This window comes from Sphaeramia orbicularis, chromosome 19, assembly GCF_902148855.1.
Source record: "Sphaeramia orbicularis chromosome 19, fSphaOr1.1, whole genome shotgun sequence".
NCBI lineage: Eukaryota > Metazoa > Chordata > Actinopteri > Kurtiformes > Apogonidae > Sphaeramia > Sphaeramia orbicularis.
In genome coordinates, this window is record NC_043975.1 from 50457142 (window position 1) to 50476161 (window position 19020).

The 19020-nt window shown below is 35.9% G+C and overlaps 2 protein-coding genes across 2 annotated transcripts in view; both read left to right on the forward strand.

The window, feature by feature from the left end:
- Positions 1 to 257: 257 nt before the first annotated feature.
- Positions 258 to 15499, forward strand: cops3 (COP9 signalosome subunit 3). Its single transcript, XM_030121451.1, has 12 exons — positions 258 to 435; positions 1375 to 1504; positions 2451 to 2563; positions 3220 to 3269; positions 5206 to 5298; positions 5554 to 5733; positions 5870 to 6010; positions 7635 to 7808; positions 9950 to 10036; positions 11385 to 11498; positions 11625 to 11705; positions 14634 to 15499. Exons 1-12 carry the CDS (start codon positions 381 to 383, stop codon positions 14685 to 14687), a joined length of 1272 nt encoding a protein of 423 aa, XP_029977311.1. The 5' UTR covers positions 258 to 380; the 3' UTR covers positions 14688 to 15499.
- A 690-nt stretch (positions 15500 to 16189) lies between these two features.
- Positions 16190 to 19020, forward strand: part of usp22 (ubiquitin specific peptidase 22) — a 70637-nt gene continuing 67806 nt past the window's right edge. Inside the window, exon 1 of the mRNA XM_030121449.1 lies at positions 16190 to 16892. Within this exon, the coding sequence (XP_029977309.1) occupies positions 16773 to 16892 (120 nt within the window). The 5' untranslated portion in view covers positions 16190 to 16772. The remainder of the gene's footprint in view (positions 16893 to 19020) is intronic.

Genomic DNA, 19020 nt, shown 5'->3' on the forward strand with positions numbered 1-19020 from the left:
CATCTTTGAGGGAAACTCTGCAAAGTCTACGTCAGTTCCTATTACTTTTTCCTTAAATGCACAATGATTTGGGGCTGTCCAGTTCTATGTCTCAGCGCATAAGGACGCACCGTAAAACTTTTTAATAAAAATGCCATAATGAAAACGTTTAGACGTGATTACATTTGGACCGCAGATAGCAAATGTGTGCTTCTGGCCCTTTAAGAAGCTGTCGTTCCGGCAGTTCGTAATTCTCCTTGCAGCCTGTTCTGTTCTTATGATCTCGCGATAATTCGACCTCAGTGGCGGCTGGTGGCCCCCTGTCTTAGTCCGGACGGAGTTGTTTCTGACGTTTGAATGAAAAACAGTGCAAATTACCTCCACTTTGGACCCAGGAAATAATGGCTTCAGCCTTGGAGCAGTTTGTGAACAATGTGCGGCAGCTCTCCGCTCAAGGTAGGGTTAGCAAACTCATTCGGGTGGGAAGTATTAGCTACTTAGCTAGCTTATGCTATCCAATGCCTTGCCGATAGCTAGGCAGCCTAACTGGCCAGAGCCCTCTTTTTGCTTTATCATGTAAACACACCGCGAAAAATGACTTTATTTGACATCGAGAGTTGTGTGAAGTATCGCCAGATGGTGTATTAGCATACAGGGACGCCAACGGTAGCTTCGAACAAGAAAGCTCTTGAAACAAAATGTCAAAATCTTACTTTTTGTTTTTGATCTAGAAAATTATTTCTGGGGACTGCCTACCGGTAGTCCCGCCCAGCTCATTTTCGATTGGCCGATAGACGGAAATAAGGGTTATAATTGGTTCAAAGTCGTCTGTCAATCCCACTTGCTTTGCCTGTCTTGCAAGGCCTTGACAGGACACTTGACCGGCCGATTTACATTAAATTTCACCCACACACGACTGTTGTAAACATTTTTGAGTCACTTAATTTCTGTGTGTAAGAACAATAATGGTTTTTTATTGTCACATACCAAAAATATGTTTTTTAAGTCACAAAACCGACTGCTTTAAAAGTAAAGAAAATAGCTTCTTATACTTCTAAACTAGTGTGAAGCTCTTTTCTTTTGTGGATTTTGTTATTTAACGTTGTCAAATTAATTAAGGTAATAATCGGGACTGTTGTGACATTTCTAGTTTGTAACCCATTCAGTCTCATCTGTCTGTATGTGCTTGTTTTGTAAGCAACCACTTTTACTTAGCTTTTCAAGATTAATGTACAATCCTTAAGATTGATTTAATTAGTGTTAGTTTGTTTACTTGACTGTCAAAGACATCATGTAAAATCTCACTTGTTCGCCAAAGATCTCAGGGCTAATCAAGAATATCCAAAATGAAGAACTTATTTACTTTACGCTGCTCCTTGTCTTCTTCACTCTTAGGCCAGATGACTCAGCTATGTGAGTTGATCAACAAGAGTGGAGAGCTGTTGGCCAAAAATCTGTCCCACCTGGACACGGTGCTGGGGGCCTTGGACATCCAGGAGCACTCCCTAGGTGTACTGGCTGTGCTGTAAGTAACTTCTTTCATTTTTGATTTTGCCCAATCTTGCTGATCTCAGTCAAACACTCTATTAGCATCTCAGTTCTCCTCATTTCTCTAAACACCTGATTCCAATGTGCATTGTGCCTGCACTCAGTTATTGTTGTCTGTGGTGAAGGTTGGGTTACAGCAGTACACTGGTTTCACAGTTTAGTTTGGAATGAAAATTGATGCTTATCATATGTGTACATTTGCTTATCTATGGTGTTGGATTTGCAGGAAAATGGAGACCCCCTTAGTTTAAAGGGGAGATGTACAATGTTTTTGTTTGTTTTTCAAAATTGAGACCTTTTAAATGTACTTCCAAGTAAAAAAAATCTCTTGTTTCTTTTTAAGGTCAGGGTAACTGGTAATAATTTTTTGGGCTAATTTTCCACTGTGAAAACTCCATACCATTTCAGCATACATTGAAGGTCATATTGTGTGCTTTTAACAATAATGTATAATTTGCATGTTATTGACAACACCATTTTTTTTTCTCATGGTGATGTTCTGACAGTTCTTGTATGTAATAGAGGCAGATGTAGTCATTAAATCTCCCTGTTGCATGTACAAATGGAAGTGATGTACGCACAAAGCAGTGTAACATAGGAGCAAATAAGTTGTCTTTTCGATTTCTTTTAGTAAATCTATATAGTCTGTGATACTAAGTCCTGTAATACAGTAAGAGTCATATGTGGAACAACCACAGGATAAAGCAGTTTTGTATAAAATAATTAAAATGTGCAGAATACATTTAAACCATAGCACCACAAGTATTTATGATTTTTAGGAAACAGTAGCGCTGTCTTTCCCCCCTTGCACAGATGAAACACATTTTTCAGAAACAAATGGAACAACATCCATCTGATCATATTGTTATAAGGTTAAGCTTGCCAGTCTCATATTTGATGCCAACCTTTTGTATTTTTTCCAGATTTGTGAAGTTCTCCATGCCAAACATCCCTGACTTTGAGACGCTCTTCTCCCAAGTCCAGCTTTTCATCAGTACTTGCAATGGAGAGCACATTAGATATGCAACAGACACTTGTAAGTCCTCATTAACTCACTGTCTCACCTGTCAGATGTTGAAGAGCTTTCCACTTGAAAAACTGCAATTTCCTTATTGATCAGCTTTAGTAACTGAACACTGTTATGGTCTGTCATCCTGAGATTATTAGTGTTCTCTTACTTGTTGTGTTGAAAATGTAGTGTTGGGTTAAACTTGACTCATATTATGCCCACACTTGGCTAATTATACCCAGCACATTCAACACTTCCCAATATTATCTGATTTATTTGACTAGTGTTTAAATGCAAACTCTAGAGAAATTTTCAGAAAGTACCAGTCACCAAAAACACCAAATGTTTTTACCTGTGATAACCAGTGTCCAGTCAGGTGTTGTTTAACTGTTGCTTTGCGATCAGTTTGTTCTCATTTTTTCAATGTGATTAACAAAGGTAATGTATTACTTTCCTTGCATGCAAGATGCTGAAAGTATGAGGCTTGAGGAATAATGGGGTATTATTTGGGTTGGGCTACGAAAGGAATTTATGGTAAATAAAAGTACTTGTACATAATATCTGGATGTTTCCTTCATGCCCATATAAGCGGGAGGTAAATCATAGCAGCTAACCAATAGACCAGCCAGTCAGACAACTCAACTAATTAATCACTTGTTTCCCTTGTTTTTATTTCCCCTCAGTTGCTGGTCTTTGCCACCAGTTGACGAATGCCCTTGTAGAGCGGAAACAGGTAAGACTGTTGATGGTTTTAATTCAGGAGAGACTGAAATGTTCATACAAATATTGTAGGACAATATATGTTCAAAGTGTCTCAAAGCACTAAGTGGAATAATAGTTTCTTTCAATGTGTAGTCTTGTGCTGAGTTATGTCTTGAAAGTCATATATAGAGAAAAAAAATATTTTCAATTAATGAAAAATAAAAAAAAAAAAGTACCATTATACTTTTGATTTACTTTTCCTGATATTCATGGCATACTGTAAATCCATCTAACTTCCTCTGCAAAACAGTGAAGTGTAACTTCTAAATGTGTTTTCATAGTCATTTTCGGGATTCTTTAATACAAAACCTTTGATTTTGCATTTAAGACTTACAGTAGGCCTTGTAACAATCTGCAGCACTCTGGTTGCTGTGACTGGAAAGATGTATCAGGAAACTGAATGGAAATGTATTATTCAGTTTTTCAAATAAGTGACCCTTTTTTTTACTGCATCTGCCATTGGACTGAACTGTTAATTGAAGAACCATTAATATAGAAACACAGCCAAGTGCAATATCCAAATTGCACAGACTGCAATTTTTTGATAAAGGGAAAATTTGTCACTTCATTCTTTAATAAATGAATCACAGTGGTGCCACAAATCATATTCTCCAGACTTCAAGGAATTTTTTTATCAGTGAAAATGAAATGCAAAAATTTCCATTCCCTCCAAAGCCATGATTCATCTTGCAATTGCAATGACCAAAAGTATGAAACATGATATGTTTTGCATTTGGTTTAACTCTAGTCTACAACATGAAAGAGTGCCTAAATGATTTAGTGGTGTATATGTCACATTAGAGGACAAGTTTCTCCCTTTAGGCCCTTTAACTCTTAGCAGTAGCATGTTAAAATCCACTTATAGGCTGGAAACACAGTATACACTGACCAAAAATATACATGCACCAAACAGAAATGCCAAGTTAAACTGACGTATAACAAAATATGCACACAGATAGTGTTTATAGAGGTACTAAATGATTTGTTTTGCTCTAGTCTGGTGATCCAGTTCTCATGGACTAGTCCCTGTGACATTCATCACTATTCCACCCCTGAGCACTCTGACACTGAGCTGGTCAGCCAGCGTGACCAATACCCCTCGCACCATGGTTAATTAAATACCACCCCAAAATGTGCACTTTTGTCACAAGTCATGAACACTTATGGGATGTTCTGGATCAGCAGGTCAGACAGCATGCACCAGATCCAAGTTGCGCTGTAGGAGGAATGGGACGACTTTCTGCCGTCCACTATCCACACTCTGATGTACGGCTTTATGAGATGCTAGTGGTGAACACACTCATACTGGTGCTGACTGCTGGCGTGTTCAGACTATCAGAACTCAGGAATTGTGCACAAACTGTTAGTCATGATTTTGTTGCTTGAGTTTTAAGACAAGACTAAAATAATAATTGTTTGGTTGAAATATTTCCCAATTGATAAAAAAAATAATTGGAATTATATTTTTGTTCAGTGTACATATGAGAAATGTATTTGCATCAAGTGACTCTAATCTGTGTTGAGACGACAAAATAAACACTATTTTTTTCAACTTGAATTAGTTACTTAGTTTAGCTCGTGCTTGTGTTGTGTTATGTTTCTGCGTTGTGCTTGGTAGGGAATGCTGTTATTATCATGTCGGTCTGTCATATGCATTCTGTATGATGCTCTGAAGATGTTATGCAGCGCCTTGGCCATGCAACCAGTGTGTGTGATACTTCTTTTAAAGTAACTTCTCCTGTGGGGAATATTTAATATTCCTTTTAATCACTGCCTGTTAGAACAAGGCAAAACTGAGTTGTCCATTCATCTAGTACAGTACTGAGTGTTAAGCTCCTACATTAAAATTCATGGTTTTTCATTCACGAGATAAACATTTGTAACTCTGATTTGCTTTCTCACTCTAGCCATTGAGGGGTGTCGTAGTCCTAAAACAGGCAATAGACAAAATGCAGATGAACACAAACCAACTTACCTCAGTTCATGCAGACCTGTGTCAGGTGAGTGATGCAGCAATCAAAGCCAAGGCTGTAAGACCAGCAGAAAACTTTGGATTGTTGATACTACTTATAATGAACTATGATACAGTGTTTCGTACAACAGATAAGTCAGTCTTTAATCGTTTTACATTTGGTTCTCCTAAATGTTTACAGTTTGACCCATTTATTTAAGAACTGAGTGAAATCATTCAAATACCGTCTTGTATTGAGTCTAATCATGTCAGTATTCCTCACTAAACACTTGTCTTTCTGCAGCTGTGCTTGTTAGCAAAGTGCTTCAAGCCTGCCCTGCCCTTCTTGGAGCTGGACATGATGGACATCTGTAAGGAGAATGGAGCCTACGACGCAAAGCACTTTTTATGTTACTACTATTATGGTGGCATGATCTACACGGGCCTCAAAAACTTTGAAAGAGCACTGTATTTTTATGAACAGGTATTTATGAAATTGCTGTCTTGACATATAACCCTGTTGTGTGTTGGCATTTGTCACATGTATACTATTTTCTTTTCGTGGCTTTCTCTGGTATTTATGTTGATAATCATATTTGTGGGGTTTTTTCCCGTCTCAGGCAATAACCACTCCAGCCATGGCAGTGAGCCACATCATGTTGGAAGCCTATAAGAAATACATCCTGGTGTCACTCATTCTCCACGGCAAAGTGCAGCAGTTGCCCAAATACACCTCACAAATAGTAGGGAGGTTCATCAAGGTAAGGATGGAGAGTACACAAGCTTTTCATACATCTGTTTGTACTGCACATCTTTAGGTAAAATGGAATCCATTGATTAAATTAGCTATTGTGTTCAATAACTGACATACCTCATAGTGCTGCAATGAATTTTACATAGTGAAACATGCAACTGTAGCTGCTTTTTATGCTGCTGTTAAATTCAAAACTTTATCCCTAGTGGTTGAATTCTCTAAAAGAAAGCTCTAGCTTCTTTGAGCACTTCATTTAAATAAATAACATAACACCAATGTACAGTGTTGTTCACTCTCCAGATGGATGAAAGCATCACTTTAATTTTTTAGAGAGGTTACAATGCTGTCAGTCATAAAGATGCACCGAAGTTGAAGGTACAAATACCCAGACTGAAAAAGTGTGAATCAGAACAAACATAGGATGAATATAAGAGGCATCATCTCTTATTTTTTAGATCGTAAAATGATGTATTTATGTACAGTTATTATTACTCACCAAATTCCTGTAATGTACCATCTCTAAGCAAATCCCTACTTTTGAAGCTGTTCCTCCAGTGCATCTGTCGTCTCTGCTCATGTGCTGCTTGACAGATGTCTTTGCTGCTGTCAGCATACGATTGTCACTAAGTTTCATGGTCTCACATGAGTAAGCAAAGCTTTAGGCTGCTACTGAGGCTGGGATTGGTATAAAAGTGTAACTGGAGACAGAACAGGAAAGGAAAAGTGGTTTAAGGCAAGCTCTGGGCCTGGGTTGATTTTTATCTAATGTCAGAGACATTTTTGTGGAAAAAGTCAACTCAAAAGTTTCTTAGAAGAGAAATGGAAAATATGAGAGACTAACTTGCACTGCTAGGGAAATGAATACGTACAAAAATAAAATTAAACTAACCACCTCATGTAGAACCCTTCGATGCGGAGTAGTAGCGACATTACTCTCCTCCTGATGACCGGACTCATCACCTCTGAGGAAGAACCCAGACACCGACAGGCCAAACTCATTTATCTACCTGTGTCCATGATCTCATTCTTTCAGACTGAGAATGAGATCAAATGAAATTGTCTATTGACTTTTCACAGCATCATATTGTTTCTCCATCATAGTGAATTGCATCATGTTGAGTCAGATCATGTGGAATTCTACCACATCAAAGTAGGGGTGAATCATAGACATGACATTGGCAGTGGCTTTATGTGCTTTAATGCACAAGGTTGTTTTCAGTGCATTACAGTGATGTATCACATTGGCCTCATAGATGGACATACACATCCCCTGATTTTACCATTTTTGAGAGCCTTTGTAGACAGAGGTCCTCATGGGACTTTGACCATAAACAACACATTAACAGCTGCCTTAACTTAGATTAAACATGACAACGTCAATTATGTTGTCGATAAGTCATCATTAATAAAAATAAAAGTTAAGTGCTGACTTGACTTGCAGAGAACACGCAGAATTGACTGGCTGCTAACGGTCAATCAAGAGTTCTGTTGTGTCCAATTTTCATGGCTGTAGAGGCTGGTGTGAGTGTCCACACATCAGTCTACTGATGAATGAAATGATGATATCTGCACATGTATGAGCTCATTTTCACGCCTTTGATGTTTTCTGTCTTTTTTTAATACCTACTCAGCCCCTGAGCAACGCCTACCACGAGTTAGCTCAAGTTTACACCACCAACAACCCAGCAGAGCTGCGCAGTCTGGTCAACAAACACAGCGAGACCTTCACACGAGACAACAACACAGGCCTGGTCAAACAGTGCCTCTCCTCCCTCTACAAGAAGAACATCCAGAGGCTAACAAAGGTGGATGTGTCTGCACGCCTGTAATACCATTAACATAAACCAGATGTCAGCAGAAGAAATAATGAGGGAAAATTCTCACTTCTTGAGTGACTTCACTAAACATTAGAACCAGTGTTTAGACGGAGTTTAATAATTACGCCTCTGGCTTTAAAGAAATGTTATAGTATTATAATCTCAGAATATATTGAGATGAGGGTCTCATTTGTAATATAACCAAGAAAACACATAAAATTAGTAATGATAAAAAAAATAATTGACTTTAGAAGCAAGATAAATGCAACAAACAGAAAGTTATTACATTAATTACATGGGTAATATAGCAGTCATATTCAACGATTTTATATATATATATATATATATATATATATATATATATATATATATATATATATATATATATATATATATATGTATATGTATATATATATGTATATGTATATATGTATATGTATATATGTATATGTATATGTATATATATATATATATATATATGTATATGTATATATATATATATGTATATATATATATATATATATATATATATATATATATATATATATATATATATATATATACACACACACACACACACATATATACATATACACAGGGTGGGGAAGCAAAATTTACAATATTTTGAGGCAGGGATTGAAAGACAGTGTATGACCAATTAGTTTATTGAAAGTCATGAGAATTTATTTGCCCATTTATTTGTCCATAATAGAAAATGTTTTTATTCTATGTGTCCTCCTTCTTTCTCAATAACTGCCTTCACACGCTTCCTGAAACTTGCGCAAGTGTTCCTCAAATATTGAGGTGACAACTTCTCCCATTCTTCTTTAATAGTATCTTCCAGACTTTCTGGTAATAGTTTTGCTCATAGTCATTCTCTTCTTTCCATTATAAACAGTCTTTATGGACACTCCAACTATTTTTGAAATCTCCTTTGGTGTGACGAGTGCATTCAGCAAATCACACACTCTTTGACGTTTGCTTTCCTGATTACTCATATGGGCAAAAGTTTCTGAAAAGGTATGGATAATAGTGTTAGGTATGATTATGACATCAATATATGTTTGGTTTCAAAACAACTGACGTAGTGTCTGCTGAGAAAAAACAACTAAATGTTCATTGTAAATTTTGCTTCCCCACCCTGTGTATATGTGTATATATATATGTGTGTGTGTATATGTATATATATATATATATATATATATATATATATATATATATATATATATATATATATATATATATATAAATATAACATCCATATAACTGAACAAACAATTACACTTCAAATATTGTATTGTACGAATGTTTAAACATGTGTAATTTGAATACAGTAAATGATCAAGGACTAATTAAGGTCAAGATTAAATATAATTCCACTTCAAGTTTGAGGTAATGCATTGACCAATAGTGTTATTTTTGTCAGTCCCTTAAACTAGACTTAGATTCTCCCAAAGTAACAGTGTGTGACTGTTTGAATCCCAGTCTGTATTCCTGACTTTGGAGAGCATCTGCAGGTTGTTCTAAGAGTACAGAGCATACTGCTTTAGGTTTTCACGTATCTATGTACAAAGACAAAAAGGAAGTAGGCCAAGGAGATATTTATTAATAAAATGCCAACCAGTGTGATTGTCTGCAGACATACAGAGATGGACACTTAGAAACAACAGACAGAGAACAGTGATGTAGGTACACAACTAATGACTATTTCAGTAGTCGACTAGTCATTGACTACTGTAACCATTAGTCATCTGAACAGAATCATAATCTGGACTTTATATTTTTTGCAGCAATAAAATACATTACAATTTTGCAAACAGCACTTATTTCCCTTGAACAAAAGTCCATTTTGTGCATATCAATTAACAAAGTTTGTTAAACAACTAAATAAATGCTCAAGAGTTTGAGTCGGCAATAAACCAGTCGACTACTAAATTAGTCTGCGATTAATTTTGCCGTTTGACTTTCTGTCCACTAGTCACTGTAGCTGTACAGTGATGTACATGATTTACTCAGCCAGTAACATATAAAGCACAATGATACACACTATCCAGCTTTTGGTTCCAACAAAGACTGAGACACTGATAGTTTTTCTAAATGTTTGTTCCGTCTGCGTGCTTCTCCTACAGACCTTCCTGACGCTGTCTTTGCAAGACATGGCGAGTCGAGTGCAGCTGTCTGGTCCCCAAGAGGCAGAGAAATACGTCTTACACATGGTGAGTTGGACCAGGACGAGCGTACTAGATGAGCTACTTTTGTGACAGTTCCCAAATAAATTTTTCTCTAGATTTAATGTCTTTAACTTCTTATTTGCCCAAGTTGTCATTCTTCATGGTGGTCTCTTGGATGAGAGACAAAATGTTTTCAAAAGAGGGAAACAAGTCCAGTTTAACCTAGAAGAACCACTTTGAAAAACTCCAGATTGAACCTTTTAAGTGACTTATCTCCATTTATTATAATATTATCCTCTATTTTGTGTTTTTTTTTTTTCAGTGTAAATCATGTATTTTCCTATTTTTAATCAACTCTTCATGTAGATGTTCTTAAAAGCTCAGATTAAAGTTGAGGGTTATTATATCAGGAAGAGAAAACTAAAGAAAAAGTGAATTTTTCAGCAATTTTATCAATAACTGAACATAAACCAATTGTGTCTATCTGCTGTCATTGATCCAACTCCAGTGGGTTTTACTGGTGAATCAATATTGTAGAACAGGGGTTCCCAAAATGGGGTACATGTCACATACCCTTGGGGGTACTTGGAAGAAGCCCAGGGCGTACTTGGATTTTTTTTTTTGAAAAATACATTAAATAAGTCATCATGTACTGAATACAAAATAAATAATGAGAATTAATGCTGAAACATAAAACACAATAAATATATTCATATAATAGTTTTACTGTCAATCATCTTGTTTAAGCTTTGGTAACATTTTAAGAACATGTCTATTTTAAATTATTCAAAATTAGTTTATATAAGTAGCTAAGTAATTATGTTTTGTTGATGAAAGGTTCGTTTATTAACTAATGACCAATTTATTCTTCTTATCAATGAAAGAGGGCACATTTCAGTTTATATTTTGCACACAAAATTTACTTAAAAAAAACTTCATTTATTTATATATTACTGTTAAATGTATGTTGTTTGTTTACAAAGTGTTTACAATATAAACAGATACCCTTGGCACAGGAACCAACTTTGCCTAATGTTTTTTCAATCAAAAATGCTGAAGTGAGAGTTGGGGGTACTTGGGTAAAAAACTATATTTCAGGGGGTACTCCACTGTAAAAAGTTTGAGAACCATATTTGTAGAAGATGACGATGTTTCTACGTTCATTACGGAGCCTCTGTTCGTCCAAATGGGTCATATCAGATGACTATGAAATGATGACAAACTGTATTTTACACCAATTATTTACACGTATTGATGGGTTTAACGGTTCAGAAGTTACTAAACATTTTAGATCAGTAGATGGTTTTGGTCACTGGTGGCTTTGGGTCTTTATGGGTGAAGAATCTATGTTTTAAAATTAATCAAATATACCTGTATTTGTGTTTCTCTGCAGATTGAAGATGGTGAGATCTACGCTAGCATTAACCAAAAGGACGGCATGGTATGCTTCCATGACAACCCAGAAAAATACAACAACCCGGCAATGCTCCACAAAATTGACCAAGAGGTGAGGCAGCCAGTCTCTGTTTCCAGTAGTAGTACATTCAGGGTACCATTTTACGTTTCTCACAGTGAATCGCCTTTTTAACCACTGTTAAGTTGAAGTAATGTATATCATATCACTCTCTTGCAGATGTTGAAATGTATAGAGCTGGATGAAAAGCTAAAGTCTATGGATCAGGAAATCACAGTAAACCCACAATTTGTGCAGAAGGTAAGGAAATGCTTAAGAATATCAAGTGTAATGAGCGCTACAGTCCCTAAGGCACAAAAATCAACTGTAGATGATTGAATTATGATCGACTGTAGAATGAAAAACCAAAATCAGAAATAGATAGTGGTACTTTGTCAGTATATGAAAACAGGACAACACAGAGCCAAACCTATAATGTGGTTGGATGCATTTTCTTGGAGACATGGACATAAACAAAAATAAAGTGACTATTATGGCTCTGTCAACAATAATAGGTTCAGGACCTATAAGTTAGCATCCATACTGTATTTTAAACTCTTGAAGATGGAGACTTGGAAACACTGCTGACCCAGTTTCAGCTCGTAAAGTCTGTGGGTGGGTTGTACTGTAAATGGACAAAAACTCTCAGAAACAGTGACTCAAGCACCCACAGTCAGACACAGACAATATGAACTAGGGGTGGGCAATATGGCCAAAAAAAAAACTTGATTATTTTTTTTACATTTTCCAATAACGATAATCTGACGATATCCTTTAAAATATGATTTCCTTTTTTTTCTTTTTTTTTTTTTTGCAAAAAAATGTTGTAAAATTCTGCTTGCTTACCAGGACGTCTATGGATAGACAGAGCGTTTCAGAATAACAGCTCTTGTTTATTTTTAAAGTACTTCATACATGTTCTTTATATATTATGGCCTTTTGCAAAACATTACCCAACAATATTCTATGGCCAAATTTAACAATGACCAACTTCAAGTTATGCTCAGGTTGTACATGAATCACAGGAGAATATGCCAAATCAGGTTTGCTCAGTAGTGTTTTCGTTAAGCTTTTGTACAAAATAAATGGAAAAATTGTAAATGGATATCATTGAATTAAGATGACATTAAAATGTAAACCTAGTTAAATATACTTTGTCGTATGGTACGTGTTTGCTGAATGACTCGGCGAGGGTTTGCTGAGTGTGTTGTGCAGATTTACTCATCTTGTCTTTAGCTGTAGTCATGCTTGTGGAATTGCAAAGTTTTACATATTTCTCATACTCTTTTGTATGGTCCGTTCACAAGTGGTGGAACAGATTTGTTGTTGAATTGGTCTTCACAGTGACCGTTTTTTGGTATATCTTGTATTTTGACTGACGTCAGTCTTGTCAAAGCCGAACCATTTCCAGGCTAGTGACATGGACCCACGTCCCGCTATTAAATCGTCTGCTGAGACAGGAGACTCTTGCATATTTCCTCCATTTGAGATGATGTTGTGTTGTGGTTGCCACTGAGTCACCACAAGACTGAGTCCTGTCTGCTGATCGGCTTCTGAGGCACGCATTCAGCGAATTAGGACTTTCATGCACCTCTCCTTTATGCACCGTCAGTTTTCTTTTCAAGATGGTATGAATACTCGATAATGTAAAATTGCAACATTGTCAAAGCAACATTTATGATAGTATCGTAGGTGATATATATTGCCTACCTCTAATATGAACCCCTTTTCATTTGACATCTCCTTTGAATTAAGAGACCAGCTGCTATTTCTACATGGATACTGAATTACAGCTGGTTCTGTCCTCATTGTCTCTGATAGCAGCTGCTGTTCAGTTACATTCACAGCAGGTGAGCTGTTATTCAAGCAATTTGCATTAATTTCTATTACCCCGAACTAACTCCTATTTTGTGAAAACAGTTGGTGTCATAACGCCCCTACAACCTCTGTGATGATCTTGAACATCTTTTATACAGATCTATACAAATGATGACTCCACTCAGTGAATGAACAAATGAACCCAATGAAAATGTTTGACAGTTTGAGGTTCTGTGACAGACTTGGCCTATTTACAGCAGCTCTACAGTCTGTCATGTCTTTTATGTCTCTATCCTTCATATTAGATAAACCAAAATTTAAAAGAAGCCCAACTGTCTAACATGTTGCAGATCTGTACAGTCATGGATGGGGAAGCTGCTCTTCTGAATAGAATAGAATAGAATAGAATAATCTTTATTGTCAATACACCAGTTGTGCAATGAAATTGCAGGTGGTCTCTGCCAGCAACAGTGCATTTACATCTAAATAACAAGACAATAAAATACAGACAAATATTAGAAAAACATAAAATAGTGTGCAATCGAAAATATGTGCAAATTAGAGATATACTGTTTGAAAGGGTAAAATGTGAATAAAATGTGCAAATGTAACACTGAACTGTGGGAGGAACTGCTGTAAACATCCAGAAAATACTGTTGACATTGATGAACTTATGCCACTAGTGCACAGTGAGACATTTAACTGAAACATAAGATAACGCTGGTCTACAAGTAAAATGCTTCCAGAATAATAGTGAAATTTTACCACGTGTGAGTCACTGATAAAGAAAAATCCCATCTAAATGCTGGTTGGCTGAAGTTTCCAAAATACAGTCCTGGGTCAAAATGTGAAATACGAGAATTAAGGAGAGAATGGGTTTAACTCAAAAGGAATGTCTCAGAGCTACTGGATCTACTTCAAAACACTGTCTGCGCATTACACTATGGTCACTTTACAGATTCTATCTAGAGGAAGATTTATAGATCTATTGTATAAATGTACATAAACCAATATATATGTGTAAGAACACTTGATCATATACCTTGAAAATATCAGCAAACCACCACTTTTGTCATTTGTTTTCCAATTCATCTTATTAAAATATGTAACATTTAGCACATTTAATTTCTTGAGGTGGATCATTTCTAAACAGCTGTAGACCAGTGTGACTAGCTGTTACACTTTCATCACTGGGGAAACGGAGGACTTTGAAATCTTGGGTCTTAGGGTTGTTTAGACTTTTTTGTGAAGTTCTTTAACTTGATCTAAGAGTAAATTTGAGACTGGTTTAATCCTACAAATCAGGCTGTTGGAACCTGTATTTAACCACTTTTGTGACCTATTTTTGTGATGTATTTTTTTTGTTTGTAGAGTATGGGATCGCAGGAAGATGATGTTGGTAGCAAAACATCAAGTTATTCCTGAGGGGGCCTTGGACGGGGACAGAACGCTGCAGCCATCAACACGTTCTTCCCAGGATAAGTTGGATTTTTTTAAGAGGAAAACAAACAAACATTCTATTGCATAAGGACATTGGTCAAGGAAAATCTAATTGTGTGGAATGATGATAAATTTGGTTAGTCTTTCTTCACAGTGTCTTAAGGATAACAAAAAATCCTTACAGAAAAGGAAAAAAGATTACAATTTTGTCAGTGTTTTATTTATCAATGTTCAGGTTGGAGCGCCACTGCTACATTAACAGAAACCACAATAATAAAAACTGGGCTTATTTGTTCCAAACATATGTGTGAATAATCTCACTGTTTGTTTTGGTTCTGCTGCATGATGGCCGTAAATAGAGGGCATTACATGTGAGGTAATACATCTATGGCTGATGAGGAATAAAGCTGATATATTCTACATTTGTAAAAACTGCAATGATCGTTTCCCTCTCACTCCTTTTGGTTAGAATGTAGATATCATCAATAGCAAATCTGTACACACGGACATGCCCTTGACCAGACGCGGCACAACGGAGGAGTCGTTCACAATTTGGTGCACTGTTTTTTGTTTTTTTTGTTTGTTTGTTTTTTTTCCTTTTTTCTTTTTTTTCTTTTTTTTTTTTTTTTTTTTAGGTCGGATCCACTAGAGGTCGCTAGAGCACTGTACAGAAAATCGTTTTTGACAGCTTGTTATTGCAAAAGATGAAGTTAGCAGATGAAAACTAAACTGTCATGTCATTTGGGAGCTTGAGCTTTGCGATTGTGGATCTGTTATAATAAATTGTTTAAGAATATTATCCTGGGTTTGCATTTGTTAAAACTGTCATCCAGTTGTTGCAAGTGCTTGTCAGATGGATTTGTTATTACCAACGTTATAATCGTTTTGGATTTTTCCTTATGGTTTAGTTTTATTTAGTTTTGACTTTTTTTTTCTCTAATTCAGTTAGGTTTAATTCGTTTTTAGAGCAGGTTTGATAGTTTTTATTAGTTTTAGTTATTTTCTAAATGCTTAGTTTTAGTTTAGTTTTATTATTTTTTTAATATATACATCCTTTCTCTTCTTCTTTGTCATCGTATTCAAATCAATCCCAGACAGGACTCTGCTGCTTTAGTCTCCATGTTTCCAGGTAGAGTGGGGACCAGAAGACGACTGGAAACCACAAGTGACAAGAAGTGACAGACCATTAAATATCATATGGTGCCAGCAGATAAAATTGCTTGAGGGAAATAAATCGATTTCATATCAATCCGACATTGACAAAGACGAAAACGAAGGGAATTTTATCCATATTTTTTTCTGTTTTAGTTTTTGTAAACACAATACAGTTTCAGATAGTTATCGTATTTTTTTTCTTTTAATTCTAGTTTTTATTTATTTCAGTTAACGAATTTTTTTTTTTTTTTACAATTCTAGTTTTCGTCATGTCGTTACTTTTCGTTAACGATAATAACCTCGGTTATTACCAGTTATTCCTATTTATTACATTCGAACATTTATGATAGATGCGACGAAGCCGATTTATCCCTCAACCAATCAGCGTCCTTTGACAGGCGGATGTGGTTTGCGGGGAAATTGGGCCAATCACAGAGCACCACTGTCTAGTCGGAGGCGGGACTTGAGCCAGTAATAGTAAGTTGGCACACGTCAATCAAACGGAACGCGCGCTCCTTATTGGCCCGTCGTTTTGAATGAGGTGGGTCTTACAGATGCACACCGTGTAAGCTACTGTTGAAATTCCAATGCTAACCAACTTTAGCCATCTCGCTAACATGTAATTTAGCTGCATTTACGGCGCTATTCTGGATTTAACGCGCACGATACTTTTCACGTCTGACACGAGAATACGGAAATAAACGCCTTGATGTTTGGTAGTGCGTACGAGTCCACCACCGCGACCAGGACATGTCCAGTTAGCCAGACCGAAGCCATCGGTGGGTAACGAACCTGGGGACCTAGCTAGCCAAGCAGCAGCAGGAGCCCCCCGCACTGCCTGGGGTCTGCGTGGAAGGGTTTGAACAGGTTCACCGACCCCAGAGGACAGGCGAAGATCCGGATGCTGTGACTACCATGAGTCCCGCGGGCTGCCCCCATGTCAGCGGCTTCAAAGTGGACAACTGGAAGCAGAACCTGAGGGTTATTTATCAGTGTTTCGTCTGGAGCGGTTCAGCCGAGACCAGAAAACGCAAGGTAACAAGTGACAGAGGAGGAGGATAAAAACAGGGGGGTAAGAGGGCTCCGAGTGGGCTCCCAGTGTGTGTCTGTGGGTATGCGTGTGTGTGGAAAGCTCCCCGCCCTTCCAAAACAAGCCCAGCATCCGACACACGCTCTGAACCATGGTCTTCAAACCTGCTGCCCCTCAAAGTGCAACAATTACACTAACGATGTTAACAGTAAAGGACAACAAACTTGAAAATAATGCCACCATAACCTATAAATAATGATTTTTCATCTTGGTTTAACCCTTTCATGCATGAATTATGAGAACCTTAATCAAGATTTTTTTCCTGAATGTTTTTATTCCTCTTTAGGCATGATAAAAAAAAGTGATTGAATTTTTTTTATGAACCTATTTTTCATGGAGTTACAAAAAAGTCCACTCAGCTGGACAGCATGCATTTGATTTTTGATGCAAAGAAACATATATTTAAAACCCATCATCATAAAGTGATATACTGTGTGGAAACTATGAAATAAAAACATTTTTAACAACAATAAAATACAACAACTAACAATATTAACAGTAAAGGGCATCAAACTTGAAAATAATACCATAATAACCTAGAAATAATGACTCCAATTTCTCATCTTGGTTTAACCCTTTCATGCATGAATTATGTGAACCTTAAGATTTTTTTTCCTGAATGTTTTTATTCCTCTTTAGGCATGATAAAAAAAAGTGATTGAATTTTTTTTATGAACCTATTTTTCATGGAGTTACAAAAATGTCCACTCAGCTGGACAGCATGCATTTGATTTTTGATGCAAAGAAACATATATTTAAAAGCCATCATCAAAAAGTGATATATTGTGTGAAAACTATGAAATAAAAACATTTTTAACAACAATAAAATACAACAACTTACAATATTAGCAGTAAAGGGCATCAAACTTGAAAATAATATCATAACCTATAAATAATGATTTCTCATCTTGGTTTAACCCTTTCATGCATGAATTATGAGAACCTTAATCAAGATTTTTTTTCCCTGAGTATTTTTATTCCTCTTTAAGCATGAAAAAAAAGTGTGATTGAATTTTTCATGAACCTATTTTTCATGGAGTTACAAAAAAGTCCACTCAGCTGGACAGCATGCATTTGATTTTTGATGCAAAGAAACATATATTTAAAACCCATCATCATAAAGTGATATACTGTGTGAAAACTATGAAATAAAAACATTTTTAACAACAATAAAATACAACAACTAACAATATTAACAGCAAAAGGCATCAAACTTGAAAATAATACCATAATAATCTATAAATAATGCTTTTTCATCTTGGTTTAACCCTTTCATGCATGAATTATGTGAACCTTAAGATTTTTTTTCCTGAATGTTTTTATCCCTCTTTAGGCATGAAAAAAAAAGTGATTGAATTTTTTTTATGAACCTATTTTTCATGGAGTTACAAAAATGTCCACTCAGCTGGACAGCATGCATTTGATTTTTGATGCAAAGAAACATATATTTAAAAGCCATCATCAAAAAGTGATATATTGTGTGAAAACTATGAAATAAAAACATTTTTAACAACAATAAAATACAACAACTTACAATATTAGCAGTAAAGGGCATCAAACTTGAAAATAATATCATAACCTATAAATAATGATTTCTCATCTTGGTTTAACCCTTTCATGCAGGAATTATGAGAACCTTAATCAAGATTTTTTTCCCTGAGTGTTTTTATTCCTCTTTAGGCATGAAAAAAAAAGTGATTGAATTTTTCATGAACCTGTTTTTCATGGAGTTACAAAAATGTCCACTCAGCTGGACAGCATAGGTCAAATTTTTTGAAGCGAAGACACATATATTTAAAAGCCATCTTCATAAAGTGATATACTGTGTGAAAACTATGAAATAAAAACATTTTTAACTACAGTAAAATACAACAACTAACAATATTAACAGTAAAGGGCATCAAACTTGACAATAATGTCATAATAACCTAGAAATAATGACTCTAATTTCTCATCTTGGTTTAACCCTTTCATGCATGAATTATGAGAACCTTAAGATTTTTTTCCTGAGTGTTTTTATTCCTCTTTAGGCATGAAAAAAAGTGTGATTGAATTTTTTTATGAACCTGTTTT